Here is a 19,907-nt window from a genome sequence, read left to right as displayed (position 1 = left end):
CCCCTCGAAAACGTCATGCAACTGATTCAACTCAACCTGAATCACTGCAGGACGGCGCAGGACTTGCTGACGCAGACCGTGCGCGAAGTAGGGACAGAGGTGGCGATTCTAAGCGAGCCTTACAGGACAGGAACCAGCAGGGAGTGGATCGCAGACCGCACAGGCAAAGCTGCTATCTGGTTGTGCGGCTTGGAAGCAACCAGACTCAGCGAAGTCTGGGCTGCAAAAGGCTTCGTGCGTGGGCTGATAGACGGGGTCTGGGTATACAGCTGCTACCTGGCCCCAAGCCTAACCCTCGCCAAATTCACAAAAACCATGGACGTGCTTAGCAGCGACATTCGAGGTCGCTGCAACGTTGTGGTCGGCGGCGATTTCAACGCCTGGGCCCAGGATTGGGGCGCGGTACTGGAGGCCTTTGCCGCGCTCGACATAACCTTGCTGAACGAGGGCACACAGCAAACATTTAACCGAGCCGGAGCGGGATCGATAATCGACCTCACGTACGCGAGCAGCTCCCTCGCGCGCCTGGCACGCTGGAGGATCAGCGACATCGACACGGGAAGCGACGAAGCCATCCTGGTCTCAATCAGAGAGGGATCCGCGCACAGGTCGACGCCTCCCTTAGCAAGGAAGGCCTACCGCCAGGACACCCTCAGTGTCCCAGGCTTTGCCGCAGCGCTGGAGAACCTGAACCTAACCGGGATGGATTGCGCCAACGACGCAGTGAACAAGCTGGCAGCCGACACGGAGAGAGCCTGCGATATAAGTATGCAGCAGCGGAAAAAGTATCGGAAACACCACCAACCCGTTTTCTGGTGGAACGAGGAAATAGCCATTCTACGCGCTAGCTGCCTCCGACTAAGAAGGCAAGTCCAAAGAGCCCGCCACTCCTTGGGCCTCGACGCCTGCAACGACAGGTTCAGGTCCGCCAGGAAGGCCCTCAAAAAGGACATAAGAGCGAGTAAGAGAGTGTGCTTCCTCAAGTTGTGCGACGAAGCTGAAAAGGATCCGTGGGGCGGAGCTTACAGAATGGTGGTGAAGCGAGTGAACGCTGGCAACAATGCACCTACTGATCCGGAAGCTCTGGAAGGCATAGTGCGAGTTCTGTTTCCAAGAGGGCAACCAATACCAGCCTCCAGGACGACGGCGACCGGCGAAAGCAACATCTGTCCTGTCACTGAACAAGAAGTCGTCGAAGTGGGAAGGAAGCTGGCCAGTAAAAAGGCACCCGGCCCAGACATGGTCCCTAGCAGAGCAACCAAGCTCCTACTACACCTGCACCCCGAGAAGATGGCAGCGCTCTTCAACAAATGCCTGACGGAAGGTACCTTCCCCGCGCGCTGGAAGCAGCAAAAACTATTGCTCCTAGTCAAGCCCGGCAAACCAGCAGGGGATCCCTCCTCCTTTAGACCGATTTGCCTATTGGACACGATAGGAAAGGCTCCTTCTGGACACCTCCGAAGGCACCAGGTCCCACGAGATCACCGCCGAAGTCCCGCAAGGATCAGTACTGGGTCCACTGCTGTGGAACACCATGTACAACGGAGTGCTAAACCTGTCCCTACCAGACAACACCACAATCGTTGGTTTTGCAGATGACGTCGCGCTGGTAGTGGTGGCAAAGGAGATTTGCGATGCAGAAATGGCAGCCAACACAGCGATCCGTGCAGTCGAGGCATGGCTAGCGGTGGCAGGTCTAGAGTTGGCCTCGCAGAAGACGGAAGCCGTCCTGATCTCAAGCAGGAAACAGGTGGATACAGCCAAGATAACGGTCGGCGGAAACAAGATCACTTCTCAACGGGCGATCAGATACCTGGGGGTCATACTGGACACCAGGCTCTGCTTCAAGGAGCACCTGGAGTACGCACACGAGAAGGCGAACGCGACTGCCAGAGCCTTGTCCAGGATACTCCTCAACACCAGAGGTCCCAAGCAAGGGAGAAGGAAGCTGCTTGCGAGTGTTGTGACGTCCCAGCTCCTATACGCAGCCGCAGTGTGGGCAGACGCCACGGAGCTTAAGAGCTACATGAGAGGAGCCATATCCACATATCGCCTATGCGCCCTGAGGGTTGCCTGCGCCTTTAGGACGGTTTCGGACGACGCGGCACTGGTCATTGCTGGCCAAGTGCCGCTACCAGAGCTAGTGCGCGAGGCGAAGGAGGTCCGCGACCTAGGCGAGCCCGGGGAGCAAGGAGCGAGGTCCGAGGCAAAATCCGAAGCCAGAGCCAGGAGCATGGAAAGGTGGCAGAGCAGGTGGGACAACTCCACAAAAGGACGCTGGACCCACAAGCTCATACCGGACATCAGACCCTGGATAGGTCGAAAGCACGGGGAGGTAGACTTCTACCTGACTCAAGTACTCAGCGGTCACGGGTGCTTCCGCGGGTACCTGGAAAAGTACGGGCACGACACGGCAAACAGCTGCCCAGAGTGCGGAAGCGGCGTCAAGGAGGATGCCCGGCACGTCCTATTCGAGTGCCACAGGTTCTACCACGAACGAAAGGCACTCCAAGACGCAACGGGAGTCAGCGTGGAGGTCCACACACTGGTTCCGACAATGCTGGTCAGCCAGGACTTCTGGGACGCAACGGCAGAATTCGCTGCCAACATCATGAAGACGTTAAGACGTCTGGAGAGAAGGAGGAACGGGCAGATGGAGTAGGCGGCTGAAGTCGCGCGAAGCAATGCTTTGCGGCAGTCCCGCGCGACCGAGCTTCCTATCCAATCCAACATATATTTTTGTTAATTACTTGTAAGTCAGACCAAATAAAGAAATATAAAAAAAACACACACACACACACACAATCGTTTCCAGAAAACGGTAATCGCGTTTTTCTGTGCCCAAATTGACTTTCGAAATCGTCAAGGCAAATTTCTTGTATCCGTTAGTCGTGCTACAGTGAGCCACATCTAAGATGCCTGACAACTTGCCACCGGCAAACAATCAAGATGATGGATTGGCTGACATTGACTTCTACAAGGCCAAGTGCGCATCAATTCAGCGCCAACTGAAGGCAATGGGCGACCATTTCAGCATCGCCGACTTGAGCACCTACGATGAAGCCGACTTAATAGTTCGTATAGACACAATTAATAAAATGAAGGAAGACTTCGAATTGCGGCAAGATAAACTAGAAAGGGTGGACCTGCTCAAGCTTTCTTCAAATACACGCTCCGAGTTCGCAATTTCCAATTGGAAAGCAAAGTCTTCGCTGACTCGCTACATGAATACCTTTATGAAGTCACACATCGCAGATGCTAACTCAACAACACTTCCTGCCTATCAGGGCAGCATCAATGTTTCCTCTCAACTAAACAAGCGCAAGTCTCGGCTACCAGAATTACACTTGCCCAGGTTCAGCGGCAGCTACGAGGATTGGCCAGATTTCCTCGCCATGTACAACAGTGTCGTCGGTAACAACGAGGATTTAAGCAATGTAGAGAAATTTTAACACCTCCGCGCATGCTTGGATGGCGCACAATCAAATCTTTGAAACCTGCCGATGCCAATTACGATAAGACATTGGAGCTACTTACAAAGCGTTTTGATAACAAGTTGCTACATTTTCAGGGCCATGTTCGAGCTATTTTTGGACTGGCAAACGTTAAACGTTCTTCAGAAGCTCTGCGCGGCCTAAGTGACAAAATCAACTCACACCTTCGGGCACTTAGCACCATGTCAACCATTCCTCAATGGCCGATGAACTGCTCATTCACATCATCTCACGCAACCTCGACCAAAACACTCAGGAAAGATGGGAGAAGGCACTGCCATCCCAGCCCAGCTTATGTCAACCTTTGTGGAACGGAGGTGTCGCATGATGGAAAATCTTCACAGCGCTACGGTACCCACATCTAGCCTTCAGGTGAGCCGAAGCTCCCATAGATCAAATCGAAGCTCTTTCATTGCCACAAACACCAGAAACCAACAACTTTGTACCTTTTGCGATTCTAAGGATCACTATATCGTGAAATGCACACTATTCATAAATCTGTCCCCAAGCTTACGTCACAAGGAAGCCAAACGTTTAAATCTGTGCCTAAATTGTTTAAATCTGTGCCTAAATTGTCCCCGGAAAGGTCATGGCTTGCAGCAATGTCGCTCAGGTCATTGCAGGCAATCAAAAGCATAATTCTTTGCTGCATTTGGCCCCCATAGCGGCTCAATCACCTGTCTCATGTGCACCTGGATCGCAGCTTGCAATAGCATCCCAGCCAAGTATACCAGATTTAGCTTCCACTCTCGTAGGCACTTACCCTGAAGACAACTCTAGGAACGTGGTCAACAAGTCCTCCGAGTACGTATTGCTTCCTACTGCAATCGTTTATGCAAAAAGCCATTCAGGCGTATATATACCATGCCGTGCTCTGTTGGATTCTGGATCCCAACTCAACTTTATCACCACGCGTCTGGCTAACCAGCTTCAGATCAAGGTTCATCATGCAGCCGTATCGATATCAGGAATTGACGAGTCAACGATCGCATCTAACTTGTCAGCTGACATTGTAGCTCAGTCCTGTGACAAGAGATTCACCACATCCTTCCCAGCAGTTATAACTCGTTCGATAACAGATTATCAACCGAACTTTGGCGTCGACATCTCAGGATGGAGCATTCCTAAAAACATATCTCTCGCAGATCCCACGTTTTTCAAATCTCAGAGAATAGATTTATTGTTTGGGGCCGGTCTATTTTTCGACCTAATCTGTGCAAGCCAAATTCGAATGGCAGATAAATTACCATTCTCCAAAAGACCAAACTAGGTTGGGTGGCTTCAGGTGGACACTATCTCGTTCGTAACAGCTATTCATCTCTCGCCGCCTTTCGTAAAGTCCCTAACTTTGAGGATGATTCCTTATCAGAGATTGTCAAAAGATTCTGGGAAATCGACAGTTCCTGCGGCGAATCTCCCACAACATCCGCTGACGACGAAATATGCAAGCAGCAGTTTCTACAGGGCTACTCTAGACTTGAGTCGGGTCAGTACTCTGTAAGGTTGCCGACTTAATTCAGCACTGACACGTTAGGAGAAACTGGCAACAAACCTTAAAACCCAACTGAAGTACTCTGCTTTTATGCGCGAATACATAGAGCTGGGCCATATGTCATTGGCTTCCAAGCAGCATGTTTTCCCACAATTCTATTTGCCGCATCATTGCGTTGAGAAACCTGATAGCTCTACGACAAAATTACGTGTGGTTTTTGACGGATCAGCCAAATCTACGTCAGGAGTATCTCTAAATGATCTGCTACATACGGGCCCGTCCATACAGCCCAAACTCTTTAACATTCTCATTAAATTTCGTCTTCTCAGAGTTGCTATGTGCGGCGATATTTGCAAGATATATCGATGCGTGCGAGTAGCTCACCCAGAGCAATTTCTTCAGTGCGTCCTATGGCGCGATCATCCCGATGAAGAAATAAGGACATACACGTTGGATACCGTAACGTACGGAACCAAGCCCGCTGCCTTTCTAGCAATTCGAGCTATGCAGCAGCTGGCTCTCGACGAAGAAAGAAACTTTCCACTAGCTGCGAAAATCGTGCGACAGGATTTTTATGTAGACGACTTAATTTCAGGAGGAGATTCCGTGGAGGAAGCCGTCCACATCCGTCTACAAGTAAAACAGCTTTTGGCAAAGGGAAATTTTCCGATCCGAAAATGGTGCTCAAACGAGCCTGCCGCATTAGAAGGAAAAAGCGATTCATATTATGAAAAGCTTATGGAATTTAAGGATGGCACCTACATCGCAAAGGCTCTTGGCTTAGCCTGGGATCCCAGCACCGATTGCCTACTCTTTAACTTCGCACATAATTCACCCGATAAACCAATCACAAAACGAAGTATCTTGTCTATGATAGCCAAGGTTTACGACCCACTCGGATTTATCTCACCCGTCGTTACCAAGCTCAAAATATTTCTTCAAGCTCTATGGAAGAAAAGGTTGGACTGGGACGAATGCTTGCCGCAAGCAATGCACTACGAATGGAATCTGTTAATTTCTCAGCTTTCAAGGGTTTGTCTAACATTTCCGCGATTTATTCTAAAGCCACTGGCCACAATTGAGCTACATGGGTTTTGCGACACAAGCATTGCTGCTTATCGTGCTTGCGTATACACCCAATCTGAGTTGCAGGGTGTATATTCGTCACATTTGTTATGCTCGAAATCCAGGGTCTCTCCTTTAAAAACGCTGACAATCCCAAAGCTCGAACGCTCAGCAGCGCTTCTTTTGTCCGATCTTATGTCAAACATCGCCAAGGAATTCAAATTCGTCCGCAAATACCACTGCTGGAGCGACTCTACAGTAGCACTACGAGAAGCCCTTTCTAATTTCAACATTTTTGTTTCCAACACGGTAGCTCAAATCCAGCAGCGTACAAAGGGAATGATCTGGCATCATGTGGCGTCACAGCTAAACGCGGCGGATATATTGTCAAGAGGATGCAAGCCACTTGAACTGTTAGAATCACCACTTTGGACAGTGCAGGTTGGCCACAAGCCGTGTATCATCCATCTGATCTACCCGAGAGGCGCTCAAAAACACTTATTTCAACGCAAAGACTGGATTTGGCAGCGTCCTGCAAATTCAGCAATTCCTTCACAAAGCTGCATCGGATTTTTGCATACGTAAACAAGTTCATCAAGCGCACAGCATCATATTCAGCAAGTCCGAAGGCACTACTCACTCCAGATCATCTCAAAGGCGGAACGCATCTTTTGCTGAGAAGCATTCACATTGTGCATTTCGGCGAGGAGTACAAAGAGCTAAGTTTAAAGAACCCGCTGCCCCCTAGCAGCAAGCTGCGGTCTTTATGCCCGTTCTTGGACGACGAAGGACTTCTGCGCGTCGGAGGTCGTATTCAGAATTCAAACCTCGAGTACGAAGCCAGGCATCCAATTTTGCTGCCTAAGCATCATCCAGTTACCGATGCAATAATCGCGCACTACCATGCCACATTCCTTCATGCTGGTCCTCAATTCTCTCTTGCAACAGTTAGTCAACGATACTGGCCCATTGGAGGGCCCAAAGCTGTATCAAGTATCATCAATAAATGCATACGCTGCTTTCGAATGCGGCCCCTCTGGCCCCTCTGCCAGCCGAGCGCGTCCAGCCAAGCCCAACATTTTATGTAACTGGCATTGACTTTTCCGGTCCATTTTACACAAAATCGGAAGTAAGGCACCGCGCGCCAGAAAAATGCTACGTCTCAATTTTCATATGTTTTGCAACGAAGGCAGTTCATTTGGAATTGGTGGAGGACTTATCGACATCATCGTTTTTCGCAGCATTGAAACGCTTCATAAGCCTTCAAGGGGAAACCGCATTCAATATGGACCGATAACGCCACGAACTTTCTACGAGCTCGGAAAGAGCTGAAGGAACTTCGCGAATTATTTCTAAGTGATCCACAGAGAAGCGAGATTTTCAACAACTGTACAGCGTTGGGAGTAAATTGGCATTTCATTCCTCCACGTTCCCCACATTTCGGTGGATTATGGGAGGCCGCGGTGAAATCAGCAAAGTACCATTTTTACCGCGTCGTTGGAAATTCAACTCTTTCATTCAACGAGCTTCGAACCCTCATCTGTCAAATCTCAGCAATGCTCAACTCAAGACCTCTTTATTCTATTTCAGAAGATCCTAACGATTTGGAGATTCTCACACCGGCCATTTATCTGGGGCAAGGCGAACGCAACGATCGACGAGCCTGACTTGAGCCACCTAAACGCAGGTCACCTCAGTCGCTGGCAAAGGGTGTGCCAGATGCAGCAAGCGTTCTGGAGGAAGTGGAGCACATCCTACTTGTCCCTTCTTCAAGAGCGTGGGAAGTGGAAGACGACTCGGCAAAATCTCCAACCCGGAACCATGGTCCTGATAAAGGAGGACAACGCGCCGCCACTCAAGTGGCCCCTTGGCAGAGTGGACAGCGTCATTACAGGAGGGGACGGCGTTTTAAGTGTTGTCGTCATCCGCACCGCAAAGGCACTGGTAAGGAGAGCCATAGCAAGGATCGCCGTTCTGCCAATCGAAACCAAACCGGTTGAAAGCCGTCATCTTCCAACTGGGGGAGCATGTTCGCAGCAGAACGCCTAAATTTCATTGTTTACTATCAGCCTAAATTTCATTGTTTACTATCAGTTTGTAAATATAACGCAAAGTTTGCTAGCAGCTGTGCAGCATCTGCGTTGCGCTATGTTAATGTTAATTCTAACAGTGCGAATGTAAAACCTCTAAAACGAACGCTGTACAACACTGATTACACAGGTACACAGCCAAAAATTTCCACGAACCCTTTCTAGTTTTCCATGATAATTGGGTGCTCCTGAGTAAAAGTCTCATACAAACTTATGTCCCATCACTTACAGGTTCCGCGGTATGGCTAAGAATACAAAAACACGATGCTTGCCGACATTTTGAATTAAGTGGCCTATATAATTAGACTAACCTTTGTTATTTTCGGTAGAACCTATTCTCAATACATCACGGCATTTCTAAAAAATAGTCCCCATTGTGAACCATTGCCCATGTCTTTGGAATTCGACGCCAAAGTTGAAAATCCCAAAATTGTAGAGATTTTTCTGATGGAAAAACAATTCTGAGGATTAAATCTTCAATGGAAGTAATTTTAACTATTCATTGTATCTATTGTTCACTGTTTGCTTTAATTTCGGTTTAAAGCGTTTTCATAAGGACATTTTATTGGATTTCTTATACTAATAAAACCGATTTTTTTTTATTTCATTATCTACTCCTAAACGTTGTCAAATTTTGAATAAGTCATGGCAACCTCTAGAACTAAGAAACTAAAATACGTTCACTAAACATACATGTCTTTATGTTAGAAAGTTACTCGTAGTTACCCGATACTCGTAGAGTAAGCGTGTATATTGTATTCGTGCAAAAGTATGTAACAGGGAAAAGAAAGCGTTTCCGACCTTATAAAGTATATATATGTGGGATGTGTCTGCTTTTGGGAAGCGACCATTCACAGTTCCACAGTTAACCCTGGACAATACCTTTAGAGCTAAACGTGACCTACGACGAAAAGCTGAATAACCCATATGAAGAAGCAAAAACGAAACAAGAAGGAAGAGTGAAAAAATACGAGAAGACTAAGAAGAAAATGAGTAACGACGGACGAGTTGAGTTCGAGCATTTCAAGAGATCGAAGGCGTTGGCCAGAAGACGAAGGAAGACTTTACTTTATTTTATACCTTTCAAAATATTTAGTAAGCCTAAAAATCTTACATTTGGGATCACGCCGGTGATCAGTGAACGAAATTAAAAGAAAAACCGAAGAAGCGTGCTAAGTGAACCTGCAAAAAACTACGACGTAATAGAATAAATAAACGATATGTGTAAGAATTTAAAACATAATTTTAAATGACCTTAAATGACCAAATAAGTGAAAATTTGCGCTAAGGCAAAAAGGAGAACATTTTAGCCTTCCACAAACAAATTTTTGAGAACGAGGGTGATAGAGGCAACCGCCAACGACTTCGAGATTTTTCCGGTTTTGACTTCGACGAAAGCTCGGAAAATTACTTAGCGAAGGAAATGTGCGTGCAGGAAAATCTAAACGAACGCGATCTGACCTCAATTTGCAATGTGTTGAACATCACCTACAACGTAGGCGACGTCGGACTTGACATATTTCGCAATTTGGTGCAAAATAAGCTTCTCGCACACAATCAAATTGATTCCTCAGACGAAGATGACAAGGTATATGTAAGCGGCAGATCCACACGAAACGACGAGTTTGTTTGCAGAACAAAACGGAATGCAAAACGCGACGAATTTTGTCAAAAGTACTTACAAAGAGAAGTCGATAAAAATTTGCAACGAGGTGGCAGCACCAAGATTTTCTTTTAGTTTTCGCGACATGGAAGATTTGATTCGCACATTTGACGGTACTAACTCAATTTCAATTGAGTCGTGGTTAACTGAGTTCGAAAAACAAGCGGTAATAATTTGCTGGAATGACGTTCAAAAGTTAATATTCGCGAAAAAATCGCTGAGAGGCACGGCTAAATTGTTTATCATGAGTGAGAGAGGTCTGAGCTCCTGGAACGCGCTTAAAATTGCTCTCCTAAATGAGTTCAAAACAAAAGAAAACGCTATAGTCGTGTTGGTGTCCCGACTATCTAATACCCGTCACTCAGCCAAAAAGAGTGCAAACGCTATACTCGGGTTGGTGTCCCGACTATCTAACAATGGTAACTCAGCTAAAGGGAGTGCGAGTGAGATAGATATATAAACAATTTTGATTGCGTATAACTTTTTAATGAATGGTCCGATTTGAAAAATGTCTTTTACATTTCGATAGGTATAAATAAACACAACAAAATTGCATTTATACTTCACGGAAATCTTAAAAGATGCGGGCGCAGGACACATTTTAAAATCGTTAGTGGGCGATTGTGGGCGTTAGAGGGGGCGTGGCGCTCGGCTGAAATAAACTTGCGCTGCGTAGGAGGCCCAAGAATATGTGTGCAAAATCTTTACCTTCTAGCTTTTGTAGTTTCCGAGATCTCAGCGTTCATACGGACAGACAGACGGACAGACGGACATGGCGAGATCGACTCGGCTAGTGACCCTGATCAAGAATATACATGGGCCGTTCTTTTACAAACCGAACAGATTTGGGCAAAAAAAAAATTCACATTTTTGATTTGCCTGAAACTTTTTTTACACGTACTATTCGGAAAATAAGTAAGCACGTGTATCAGGATTTGACCGAAAAAAATTATTTTTTTAGTTAGAATTTTTTTAAGTGTGCCAAAAATTGTCAAATTTGAAAAAGTACCCTCTCATTGAAAATCTGTATCTCCGGTTATATGAATCCAATTGACTTCATGTCTTTTGCATTAATTCCTCTAAAACCTCTCCTTTCAAAATAAAATTTCCTAAAAAAAAATTTTTTTTAATTTCTTAAAAATAAAAACAAATTAAGATTTAAAAAATTTTTTAACTATTGCCCCCACAAAAAAAATTTTTTTTTTTTATTTTAATACTTTTGCCATATTGTTAGTTACAATCGGTTTTTGTAAAAAGTTGGAGCCACTTTTAGTTTTTAAAATATCGAATTTGTTTTAGCAAGGCCTCGGCTTTTTTCTATGAAAAAACGTCGCAGCAAGTAGATCTACTCTCTCACTCTTATCGGATCTTAATGGAATTTATGTTTTATCATTGTTTACTAGTCCTTTAACAATTGTTAATGATTAAAAGTTAAGTTTTAAGTTTTTTGACAATTTCTGAATGACAAAAAGTAAAAAGTCATTTTTTAATCAATTAAAAACTTACAACTATTTATTTAACCGTCTATTTAATAAACAATAATTTTAAATTTATTTTATTTATTAATTGTTTTATATTATGTAATTTATTAAACATTTTTAAATATTTATTTTTAAATTAAAAAAAAAAATTAATTCAATTTTAAAATTTTTTATTTTTATTAAATAAATTGATTTAAAAACTTAAAAAAAAAATATTCGAATATTCGATATGATTCGAAGTAAAAAACTGCCAGCACCCAAGAAGAACTTTAAAAAAGAGGTTACTTGCTACAATTGTGGTGAGAAAGGACACTTGTCCAATAATTGCAAAAACAAAGAACGCAGCACTAAATGTTTCAAGTGTAATCAGTACGGAAATATTTCGCGCAATTGTAACGAAGAAGAAAAAGCCGAGAGCAAAAACAAAGTTAACATCCATCGAGTACGGTCTAAAAGTAATTTTACAAGCAAAGAAGTTGGTCTCGCTAACGAAAAGTGCGAAGCTCTGTTCGACACCGGAAGCAAATTCAACCTGGTTCGCGAAGATCTGTACAACGGTATACAACGTCCGAGACTGCAAGACTGTAGTGTATCTCTAATTGGTTTCGGTAGCGAGCGCGAAGCGAACAATATACGTCCAATTGGACTTTTCAAAGAGACGATTTTCATTGACAATAACGAGTTCGAATTGGACTTTTACGTTGTTTCAATCGGTTGCATGCATTTTCAATTGATTGTCGGCGAAGAACTTTGTTTACATGCTGAAATTATTTTCAATCGCGATGGTTTGCAAGTGCGAAAGATGCCGAGTCCGGTAGAACAAAATTATCTAATCAACGTGATGAAAATCGACGTCGTAGAGAATTCCAACGACCTTAATATCAACGAGCAAGCAAGTATGTTTGCCAAAAACGAAGTACGAAAAATCATACACAACTACAAACCGGTTCACCTGAAGACCACCAAAATCGAAATGCGCATTATCCTGAAAGACGAGACCCCGATATTTGCCAGACCAAGGCGCTTGCCTTTTGCTGAGACACGTTTGGTAGAGGAGCAGGTTGACGAATGGCTTCAAACTGGAATCGTAGAAGTGTCTGACTCCGAGTTTACCAGCCCAGTGGTAATGGTAAAAAAGCGTGACGGCTTTCCAAGATTTTGCATCGACTTTCGCAGGATCAATAAGAGCCCAGCCGAAAATACACATCGTTTGTCACTCAAAGTGGACAATATCAGTTTTTAAAGGTACCCTTTGGCCTTTCAAACTCTCCTGGCGTTTTCCAGTGGCATGTAAACGCAATTTTTCGTGAGCTGACTCGCAAAGGCGTCGCTCTGCCTTACATCGATGACGTCATCATACCGGCTATGGATGAAGAAAGCTCATTGCGTAACCTGAGGGAGGTTATTGACACCTGTTCAGAATATGGTCTTAAGTTGAAGCTTAAAAAGTGTCATTTTTTAAAAACACGTATACAATTCCTCGAACACTTTATTGAAAATTATAAGATTTATTCAACCCCTGGGAAGATAGATGCTGTGGCCAAATTCAAATCACTACAAACGTTGAAGCAACTAGAAAGTTTTTTGGGTTTAACTGGATATTTTAGGAAATTCATACAGAATTATGCCGACACTGAGTTAGTTGTGGTGCCCAAGGATATGCAGAGGCAAATCATCACAAAAGCTCATGATAAGGGGCATTTCGCATCGAAAAAGGTCAAGAATCTGATTTGCGCAGAGTATTACATTCCAAGTCTAGATTAAAAAATTCACAAGGTCATAGATGGCTGCATCCCGTGTATTCTTAGCAATCGTAAAAAAATGGAAACAAAAAGGACTACTGCATCCACTGGACAAGGGAGACGTCCCTCTGCACAGCTTTCATGTGAATTTTTTAAGTCCGTTAGACTCGACCAATAAAGACTACAAGCACATCTTCGCCGTTGTGGATTCGTTTACCAAATTCTGCTGGCTGTACCCGACTAAATCGACTTCCTCGAACGACGTAATCACAAAACTGGCAACCCTGCAATCATCATTTCCGATCGAGGGTCTGCATTTACTTCGCAGGACTTCTTAACGTATTGCGTCGAGAAAAACATCAAAGCCATCAAGACGACCACAGGACTTCCACGCGTGAACGGGCAAGTCGAGAGATTGAACGCCACTATAATTTCAGTTCTCTCAAAACTAAGCATTGACGATTCAACCAAGTGGTACAAGCACGTCGATAAAGTTCAGCAGGCGATCAATTCCACATTTGCTAGATCGATCGCCACAACTCCATTTGAGCTTTTGATAAGCTCCAAAATGCGTACCAAAGAAGATGTCAAGCTTCACGACTTGATCAACAAGGAGGCGATAGCAGCGTACGTACAGCGACAATCGAACCCATTTGAGAAGCAAAGCTAAGACTCAAATTTCTAAGGTCCACGACGAAAATAGAAAGACCTACAACTTTGGACGCAAACAAGCCAATCACTATGACGTCGGTGATGTTGTAGCAACTAAGAGGACACAATTTGGACGCGGCTTGAAATTAAAACCTAACTACTTGGGTCCGTACAAGATTGTCAAATCCAAAGGTAATAACTCGTACGATGTTAAGAAGATCGGTAATTTTGATGGTCCTATTAATTCCTCGACTTGTGCTGAGTAGTTAAAGCGCTGGTCAACACCTGATGACGACAAAGATGCATTCGAGGCGAAAGCATAGCAGGATGGCCGAATGTGGGATGTGTCTGCTTTTGGGAAGCGACCATCCACAATTCCAGTTTACCCTAGACAATACCTTTAGAGCTAAACGTGACCTACGACGAAAAGCTGAATAACCCATATGAAGAAGCAAAAACGAAACACTAGAAGAAAGAGTGAAAAAAGACGAGAAGACTAAGAAAAAAGACGAGAAGACAACGAGTAACGACGGACGACGGGCCAGAAGACGAAGGAAGACGTGTGAAATTCAAAATATCTTTATACACTTGATTTTATACTTATTAAAATATTAACCACAAATAAACAGTAAACCTAAAAATCCCACATATATTCTGGATCAGGATCACTAGCCGAGTCGATATATCGATGTCCGTCTGTCTGGATGAACGCTGAGATCTCGGAAACTACAAAAGCTAGAAGGTTGGGATTTCATTATTTCAACCGAGCGCCACGCCCCCTCTAATGCCCACAATCGCACACTAACGATTTTAAAATGTGACTGGCGCGCACATCTTTAAAGATTTCCGAGAAGTATACATTTTTTTGTGTATACCTATACCTATCGAAGTGTAGAAGACATTTTTCAAATCTCTTTTGTTATATATGTATTTTGTCAACCCCCAATATTTTTTTATTAAATAAAAGATCTAATACTTCTACTGCTATCATCCACAGTAATTCTACAGGAGGATCGCCCAGTCGTCTTAAGGCGAAAGGCAGTAGTCACGGGTGTTAGTAATCCTATCAGTTACTTAAAATCCGTGAAACCTCTTATTATTGGTTTGGGCAGAGGCACTGGCTGAATACATCGAGCAGTGACCAGCTTCAGACAAGAGTGAATCGCCAGTAGAGTTCATTGTATCTTCATTATCAGATAGAATTCCAAAACTATTATTCGTTCCTAAATATGAGGATGAGGGCTTTTCTCTATTAGAAGAGGCTGAAAGTAAGTTTGTGCAAGACTACCCCCCCTCCCCAAGTAATCAAACATAATCATTTCGATGACCCTCCCTTAAAAAGTGATAAGCAAAAACTAAACATATATTTTTAAAATCCAGAAAAGGGACAACAAAAAACGTAGAAAGGCACCAAAAGTTACTGATTTACATCCTGTTCAAACAAAGGGTGTTTATACAGCGACATTTTCTTCCGTAAGAAGTACATCTGCTAAAAAAAACTTGAAGAAGTCACTCAGAGAACAAGAAAGGAAGCTACCTTCGGCCAGCCGAAGCTTATATACCCTTGTAGATAAAAGAATACTCACTCGGTGCAGTTCCAGGGATTCCAGATTCAGCGATTCGATTTATTTCAATTTTGTTTTTAAGTAGTCAAGAATCAAAACGCCTACTTCCTACAAAGTTACAATGAATTTTCTTATATTTGTTTGGGAGCCTTAAGATATAGTGGTCCGATCCGGCTCGCTACGACATATGTACTACCTGCAATAGAAAGAAGACCTTCGGGAAAGTTTCATCGCGATAGCTTTAAAACTGAGAGACTAGTTCGCATAGAAACGGACAGACGGACAGACGGACATGGCTAGATAGACTCGGCTATTGGTGCTGATCAAGAATATATATACTTTATGTGGTCGGAAACGTCTCCTTCACTGCGTTGCAAACATCTGACTGAAATTATAATACCCTCTACAAGGGTATAAAAATTGGAGCTCATACATAGTATGAATTACATACATTTGTGTTCTTTTATTCAGGATTTTTTAAGAATTTAGTAAATGAGTACCACCACCGTACCGGTACCAGCAATACGCAATCGGTTCAAAATGAAAGTTTCGTTTTGGTATTAGTACCTGTTCCGGTTATCTATTAAGAATCAGTTTATTTCGTTTATTGGTTCCGGTTCTGGTTTTATGCCCTGGTATTCATTTTTCTAATCAAATAGTCCAACTTCCCTTATTAATATTATATATAATATTAATATTTTCTAAAATATAACAAATTTATAATTACGTTTTCATGTTTAAATCTGGTCAATATGGTTATTTCTCTAAGAGTCCTTTGACAATATGTTTGGTGCTCAAACGGTGAAATTTTTTTTATTGCAACCCTTTGGCTAGTTATCGTGTCATCAGCAGACCTAAAAAGATAAAAAGAGGTTAGAGTATAAAGTGAATGAAAAACGAAACAAATATCTAAATGGTATTTTTTCAAGAGTCTGCGAAAGTCGCTATCCATTTAAAACAGTTAAGGATCAGATGAACTTATTGTAACAGCAAAACGGTTTTCTAGACTTCTTGTATTTATCTGAACAATAAAAAATTTCAAAAGAATTGAGTTTTACTTTGATTATACTTGTCGACAAAATACGAACTTTTTCAGACAGTCGGTGTTCGCGTGAGGAGTTATTCACGGGAAATTCAGTATTTGACTCTGCGAAATAAGTCCCCAAAAAAATAATGAAATTTTTTCTAGTTTTGCCAACGTTTTGGGATTGGGGAGTTATTTCGTTTTTTACTTTGGGGATCTTGAAATTTGAATGTTCAAATTTACAAAAGTCACATGGATAAATTTACACTAGGGCGGTCCACATATGTATTGAAATTTTTAAGGTCCAACTTTCACCCGCTTATACGGTGCGCATTGTGGTATTCAAGGTATACCAAAAGACAATTTTTAAAAAAATCGTGTTTTAAGGTCTGCGAATTGGTTTCAAAGTTAATCACCCATACGCACTGTTGCCTTCGATCAAAAAGTTTTTCTGATCAAGGTGGCATAGATATCAACAATTCAGTTGATATTTTGCTCTCCTTTTTTTTTACCAATTATTCCAACGAAATTCATAATTTTACAAGACAAGAAATGGGAGAGCGATTTTTTTCGACCAAATTCGAACTGTTATACATGTCGTATGAGTAATTTTAAAGCAAACTTTGAAAACGTTTCGCAAGGTCTAAATCTCGAAAAAAAAATTGTTTTGTTTTCACATACATTTTTTGCATACTTTAATATACCATGTTAAGGGGTGAGAAAAGAATTTCATTTTTTGGATCGCCCTAGTGCACATACATATATACACATTATTACACATGTGATAGGGAAGAAGAAGATTTTCGTGACGGTCATGAATTTGTTTTACTCCGTCCCCGAAAATGCATAACGCGCCTAAAGAAGTTTCACTTCAAAAACAAATCGAATTTTGGGGCACTTTGGGGTCGTATTTTGTTCTAATTTGTACCTCACTCGCGGATAGTAATTATTTTAGTAATTAATGTGATTTTTGTAGATTTTTATGTCAATTTGTTGTGAGTGGAATTTGCTACTGACCGTTTTTTAGGGTTCTAATTATATATTAGTTTAGATAAGGAAAGCAGGTGGAAGGGGATGCCGTGAATCAAATTGTTTAAACATTTTCATTTGTTTAAACAATATAAGGCACGTGTAAATAAGGCTAAGAGAATCAATTGATTTGATTGTTTAGTTTTTTTTGAATACTTTTAATGCTATTTGCATTTTAAAACACAAAAATCTGTAAGAAAATGTTTTAAGTCTGTTGTGGAAATGTAAATAAAATATTCTTTTAGCAAAATGATCAGTATTGTCATGCATTTCTTTGAACAACAGACAACCATTATAGCGATATTCCAAACCACAGTGCAAAAAGAAAAAAGATTCGAGAGCGAGAGGGAGTGAGCGGAGTGAGTAAGCGGGAGAGCGTTAGTTTTAGCTGTGCCAATAACAACGTTTTATGCGGGAGTGCGGGAGAGCGGGTAACTACCGTATAGATTCGTATGAGTAATTTTAAAGCAAACTTTGAAGACGTTTCGCAAGGTCTAAATCTCGAAAAAAAAATTGTTTTGTTTTCACATACATTTTTTGCATACTTTAATATACCATGTTAAGGGGTGAGAAAAGAATTTCATTTTTTGGACCGCCCTAATGTACACGCATACATTAATGTTTGCATGAATGTATGTGTACGAGAAGTAGACGCACATTCCGATGTCTAAAGTAAACCGCTAAGAGTAACGAGACCATCGAGCTTCTTTTTCTCATTTTTTCGTCGTTCTTTTGCTCTCTCGACATTCTCGTTCACTTCTATTCTGGCGTTGAGTGCGTGCGGTTCATACAATCTAAGTATGCATTAATATTGGCCTGTTTAACACTCAATTGTATTATATATATTTATTGACAAAACCATAGGGGACTTATTTCATATGAAACCAGGGATCGTAATTATTATGATTTTTAAAATAAAAATTAGAAAATAATAATTATTTGTTGATTTTTATAGAAAAAATTGAAAAATAAGTTTTATTTTCAATTTTTATAATAAAAATTGAATAATTTTTATAATTTTTATAATAAAAATTGAAAATAAGTCTTATTCTCCAATTTTTATTATATAAATTAAAAATAAGTCTTATTCTCCAATTTTTATTATATAAATTGAAAATAAGTCTTATTCTCCAATTTTTATTATAAAAATTGAAAATAAAAATTGAATGCAAATATCTTTTAAACCAATGGGCCAAAATCTAAAAACAGGATTGATCTTCGAGTCCATACCTTTCATATGAGCTATGACATGACTATGTCCAAGGATATTTTAAGGACTTATAGCGCCTTTTAATGTTTTATATATGTAACTTCTATGTTCGGTGGAAGTACATGACGTCAAAAAAAACCATTTAGTACCAGAAAATCCAACTGATAAGAATAAATGTCCCAGTCGAAATGCACCTGTCCATCTGTCTGCTTTTGCATAAAGTAATTAAAAATGAAAGTCGCGAATTTTCCAATTATTTATAAGTATATTTAGTTAAGTTAAGTTATGTATGATCCACACAAATAAATCCTCTAGTTCCTAAGAATTCGCGGTTTCTAAAGAATCGACATAGAATACATATTTAGGTATCTGAAGTAAAGTTATGTAAGATACACAAAAATATATCCTCTTGTCCCTAAGAATTCGCGGTTTTTAAAAAATTGATATAAAGATGTATTCCGCGAATTTTTAGGATTAGATTTAGATTTAGCCCATACTCCATTGGTTTAAACGATATTTGCATTAAATTTTTATTTTCAATTTTTATAATAAAAATTGGAGAATAAGACTTATTTTTAATTTATATAATAAAAATTGGAGAATAAGACTTATTTTTAATTTATATAATAAAAATTGGAGAATAAGACTAATTTTCAATTTTTATTATAAAAATTAAAAATAAGTCATATTTTCAAATTTTTATAATAAAAATTGAATAATATGACTTATTTTCAATTTTTAATTTAAAAATTGAAAAATAAAACTTATTTTTAATTTACAAAACAAAAATTGAAAAAAAAGGTTTATCACGTTTTCCCATTTGCCGAACCATACTAAGTAAGTGGTTTTTTTCCCTTATTTTTTGGACGCTATTTTGGCTATCAATTTTTATAAACTCATAACACTTATTTGCAGTCCCTGTATGAAACAGCTGCCAATTTTCGGGGACTTATTTCATTTTTATTTTAACTTATTTCGCAGAGCCTCATTATTCGCTGCTCTTAACTGCTCCCTTTTCTAGGCCGTGGCGTTCCAGTTATTTCCCTTTCTGCACACAACATTCAGGCGAAAATCTATATTCGCTAGACAACTTACAAAGCAAGGAAGACCAAATAAAAGGGTGTTTTTTTTAGAGGAATAGAACTTTAAGTTGGCATCACTGTTCAAGATGGCGACTTATTTAACAGCTGTCAAGTGATTTATTCTCAGATTGGTTTAGCAATTCATCATGAATGGACTCACGCCTGAACAACGCTTGCAAATAGTGCTATTTTATTCGATTTATTGAATGACACGTTTGGTGACTGCCTAATTTCGAGTTTTGGACATGTAAATTGGCCTCCAAGATCTTGTGGTTTAACACCACTAGACTAGTTTTTGTGGGGCTATGTAAAGTCATTG

The 19,907-nt window shown here is 41.3% G+C and overlaps 1 protein-coding gene and 1 long non-coding RNA gene across 10 annotated transcripts in view; one reads left to right on the top strand and one right to left on the bottom strand.

Moving 5' to 3' along the window:
- rl (Mitogen-activated protein kinase rl) overlaps nt 1–19,907 on the bottom strand; it is a 222,494-nt gene that overhangs the window by 153,040 nt on the left and 49,547 nt on the right. For all 7 annotated transcript variants that reach the window (XM_070212627.1, XM_070212626.1, XM_070212625.1 and 4 more), the window contains exon 3: nt 15,971–16,097. In XM_070212627.1, coding sequence (XP_070068728.1) covers nt 15,971–16,097 — 127 coding nt within the window. The remainder of the gene's footprint in view (nt 1–15,970; nt 16,098–19,907) is intronic.
- LOC138912307 (uncharacterized) overlaps nt 1–19,907 on the top strand; it is a 110,544-nt gene that overhangs the window by 63,720 nt on the left and 26,917 nt on the right. The window contains exon 1 of one of the 3 annotated variants that reach the window (XR_011417833.1): nt 9,790–10,223. The exons of the other annotated variants lie outside the window; for them this stretch is intronic. This is a non-coding gene — a long non-coding RNA (uncharacterized lncRNA). Of the gene's footprint in view, nt 1–9,789; nt 10,224–19,907 lie in introns of those variants that run through there. 3 annotated transcript variants of the gene reach the window in all.

The sequence above is a fragment of the Drosophila takahashii genome, chromosome 2R (assembly GCF_030179915.1).
Source record: "Drosophila takahashii strain IR98-3 E-12201 chromosome 2R, DtakHiC1v2, whole genome shotgun sequence".
Lineage (NCBI taxonomy): Eukaryota > Metazoa > Arthropoda > Insecta > Diptera > Drosophilidae > Drosophila > Drosophila takahashii.
This window is presented reverse-complemented; position numbering and strand designations above follow the sequence as displayed.